General features: G+C 36.6%; 1 protein-coding gene across 1 annotated transcript; it reads right to left on the bottom strand.

Annotated features, from left to right (window-relative positions):
• Positions 1-1,383: 1,383 nt before the first annotated feature.
• LOC110449380 (substance-P receptor-like) lies at positions 1,384-2,274 on the bottom strand. The gene is made up of 2 exons (XM_021496234.1): positions 2,053-2,274; positions 1,384-1,743 (listed from the first exon to the last, which is right to left on the bottom strand). The coding sequence occupies exons 1-2, from the start codon at positions 2,272-2,274 to the stop codon at positions 1,384-1,386; spliced, it is 582 nt and encodes a 193-aa protein (XP_021351909.1).
• Between the last annotated feature and the right edge of the window lie 1,206 nt (positions 2,275-3,480).

Genomic DNA, 3,480 nt, shown 5'->3' with positions numbered 1-3,480 from the left:
GGGATCACACTTCTATTTCTTACAAATGTTCTTACAGAACACCAAATTACGGAACGCCAACAGTAGTTAAAGCATAAATGATGCGAGTCGCCATCACGACAAACATAATAGGTAATGTTAAAAACTAAAAAAAAAACCTGAAGGTTAGGATTATTATACCGTGAATGTCTCTATTTTTGTTACTGGCATAACAACAACAACACAGTTCTATTATTCGGAATATCGCGAGGCTGAACAACAATGACTTTTACATGTGTAAATACGTCTAGGTCCTTTCTATATTGTGACTGTTTCTTTAAGCTTGTTAAAATATGTCCGTCTTAGATTTGATGAAACTTATCCTCGTGATATGCCGAACTCAAGAGACCAATAACAATTCCGCAAAATATTATACCATTGATGTAAATGCAAAAACAAAGAGCATTATAAACTAAAATGTAATCGTCCAGTAATGCCCATTTTCTTGAAGCCATGAGTTATGTTCATCTACTAGATGCAAGCCTTAGATAAGACACACATCGTTTGTATAAACCATGTATACGGGTTTCTGTGAGCTTGTTAAACTGTTATACGCCTGTAAGTGTTTGTCAGCCGGTTCACGTACAGCTCCGTTCATTTCTATACAAGTACAAAATACAAGTGAAATACATATACATACGTTAGTGTTTTATTATATAATTTCATATAAAATATAATTGTGTTCCTGTTGTAAGATGATCTAATACAACAGCAAAGGAATGCTGGCAGATTGTATTGATAAGTGAAATGACCAAGATTTAGTTGCCAAGTTTGGAAGATTACTCGTCACAAAAACAAAAACACTCATGAGGTAAAAAGTAACTGCGTTATGAGTACAAACCTTCATGTAGTTTTGGTCTGAATCACAGCAATCTTTGATGCGAAAAGAAATAATAAGTATCTTTCAGCCCTTAAACGAAGACTGATACAACGGGGAATAGAAAGTGTTCTTCCCAAGCTGTTAATACGTGTAATGCAAGCGTCACATAAAGGATGCAGGTGAGCAACCAATCTTCACTAGGAGCAGTGAACATATAGTCATTGGATTGAAATCCTTGATAAGCTTGACAAACTTGAAACAGACAGAATACATTAGCTGCTGTTTATATAAAACCTAGTATACAACTTACTGTCATACGATGCAAGGGTTTTATAGTTTATCCGTAAATGTAATAGTTACAATGACAAAGTGTTAACATAACTTCAGCATAAGATAAAGAACATAATGTAGGTATATTCAGATTCTAAACAGTTCCTTTAGTGCTATTTATTAGAAATGTACTTTTGTCGGAATATTCTTCTCTTTAACCTTGAGCACATGTTATCACGTGTACAAGACAATGCTAGAATACATCAGATTGTTATTTACTGATCAAACCAACGGATCGAGACAAAGATGGGCTCCGCCACTTTGGTCCCTTTAACTTCCTTGTAACGTGTCGCAATTATTCCGGAAACCGAGCGCGCCCTGTGTTTCCCAGGACAGCAACGAACCACATGACGACAGAACAGCACTTTGTGTCGACATTTTGAATTCATCCAAAAATAGATAACTGGATTGACTCCCGAATTGCTGAACGCTAGCCAATGTGCAGTCAGCCACATCACATGTACGTAATTGTAGTCAAAAATGGATTGGTCCACGTCTCCTACGATTGTAATCACGTGTAACGGTAACCATAACACCAGGTAAGCTACCACAACAACAATGATCATTTTAATTGTCTGAAATACAAACAAAAAAATCTAATTTAGTTTACAAAATGCACTTCCAGTTTTGTTAACAGACATTCTATAGCATTAAATATGGTAGGTTTCACTTGCAATAATGTATGCTACACAGTAATACATACTTTTTACAAAAATCATGCCAAACGCTTCTCGAATAATGTATAATTGCTACCATTTACTGAAAACAATTTACTGTATTTAATGTTTTAATTCTTAGAATGGTTGTACATGTAGGAGTTACAATCGAGCTATTTCCGTCTGCGATAAGAGGCTAATGCAGTAACCAGGTTAATTTCAATTTACCTTATTTTTAGACGTAGCGAGGCGTTTGTCTCTCCGTATATTGGCCTCACCCGGAATTCGCTTCACCCAGATGATGACTCCGATGTGGATGTAGGACACTGCCATGATGACCAATGGTATGAAGTACTGGATCAGCATGATGCAGATGCCGTAGATAGTCCGGATGATGTCGTGCGGCCATATCTCAACACAGAGCCCTTTGGACCCAGGCTCATACGGCATATATTCGATGTGTGAATATATAAATGTGGGAAGTGAGATCGCACAGGACAAGATGCATATAAACACTACCAGTAATTTTGCCCTACACTTTGTCAGTAGGTGTGACCTCATAGGTTTTGTGGTAACGTGATACATGTCACATGTCATCGCCATCAGCATAAACGATCTCATTAACACACTTGTCATTTGCAAGATTCCTATGAGGGGGCAAAGAAAGTCCCAGAAAGGCCAGTAATGAAAAAACAGATTACTTAGAAGAGAGAACGGAACACACAGTACAGTCGTAAGTATATCTGTAACTGCAAGGCTAACGATGAAAAAATGGGTTACCGCACGGAAACTGTGCAACCTTACAGTTTTGTAACAAATCATTCCATTTCCTAGTAGCGCAAAGAAACACGTGACACCGTATAATCCCAGTAACAGAAACCGGAATTCATCAGGAATACCGTACGTGACATTGGCTATGGAGGAATTGGAACTTGCATTCATCCTGTTAATATGTTGTGGTAATTCCTCTATTACTTTAGTTATATAAGTAAATATTTGTATAGGGATAATTGTAGCCAGATGCCTATTATCTTATGAATATTTCATGAATATTTCTTTCATAAGATTTAAACAATTTAGTACTTTTCCTTGTTAAATGATTGTTTGACTTTTTCATATAAGAGTACTATCGCCATGGACGACATCAGACAGCCGAAGTCTATCTAGTTGTGCAAATTCTTTATATAGTATTTCAGAAGCCGGCTTTTAATCTGTAAAACAAAACAATCACATATACTTAGAGACTTTTACATTATTATTTCGATGTCACACATTCAAACAGTAAACGATTGCAATACTCTCTAAGATGATAAATGATTTTGTGCAATAAGTTATGCATTTACTGTAGCATAACTTCATTACCGAAATAAGGAAACAGTTGTTGTTGATCAGCAGCATGATAAAAAACGAAGACGTCTCATGAACTGATCATCTAAATGTAAACAATTACTTTCATAAAAAAATAAATATCCACGACTTCGTCACCTATAAAAAGACTGCCTACAGCGTGTTTCCATGTATCTATGACTTCCTCACCTGTAGAAAAACCGCCTACTGCCTGGAACCATGTATCTATGACTTCCTCATCTGTAGAAAAACCGCCTACTGCCTGGATCCATGTATCTATTACTTCCTCACTTGTAGAAAACCCGCCTA

This window comes from Mizuhopecten yessoensis, unplaced genomic scaffold, assembly GCF_002113885.1.
Source record: "Mizuhopecten yessoensis strain PY_sf001 unplaced genomic scaffold, ASM211388v2 scaffold445, whole genome shotgun sequence".
In the NCBI taxonomy this organism is placed as follows: Eukaryota; Metazoa; Mollusca; class Bivalvia; order Pectinida; family Pectinidae; genus Mizuhopecten; species Mizuhopecten yessoensis.
The sequence above is the reverse complement of the archived record's forward strand: the minus strand, read 5'-3'. Positions and strand labels throughout refer to the sequence as shown.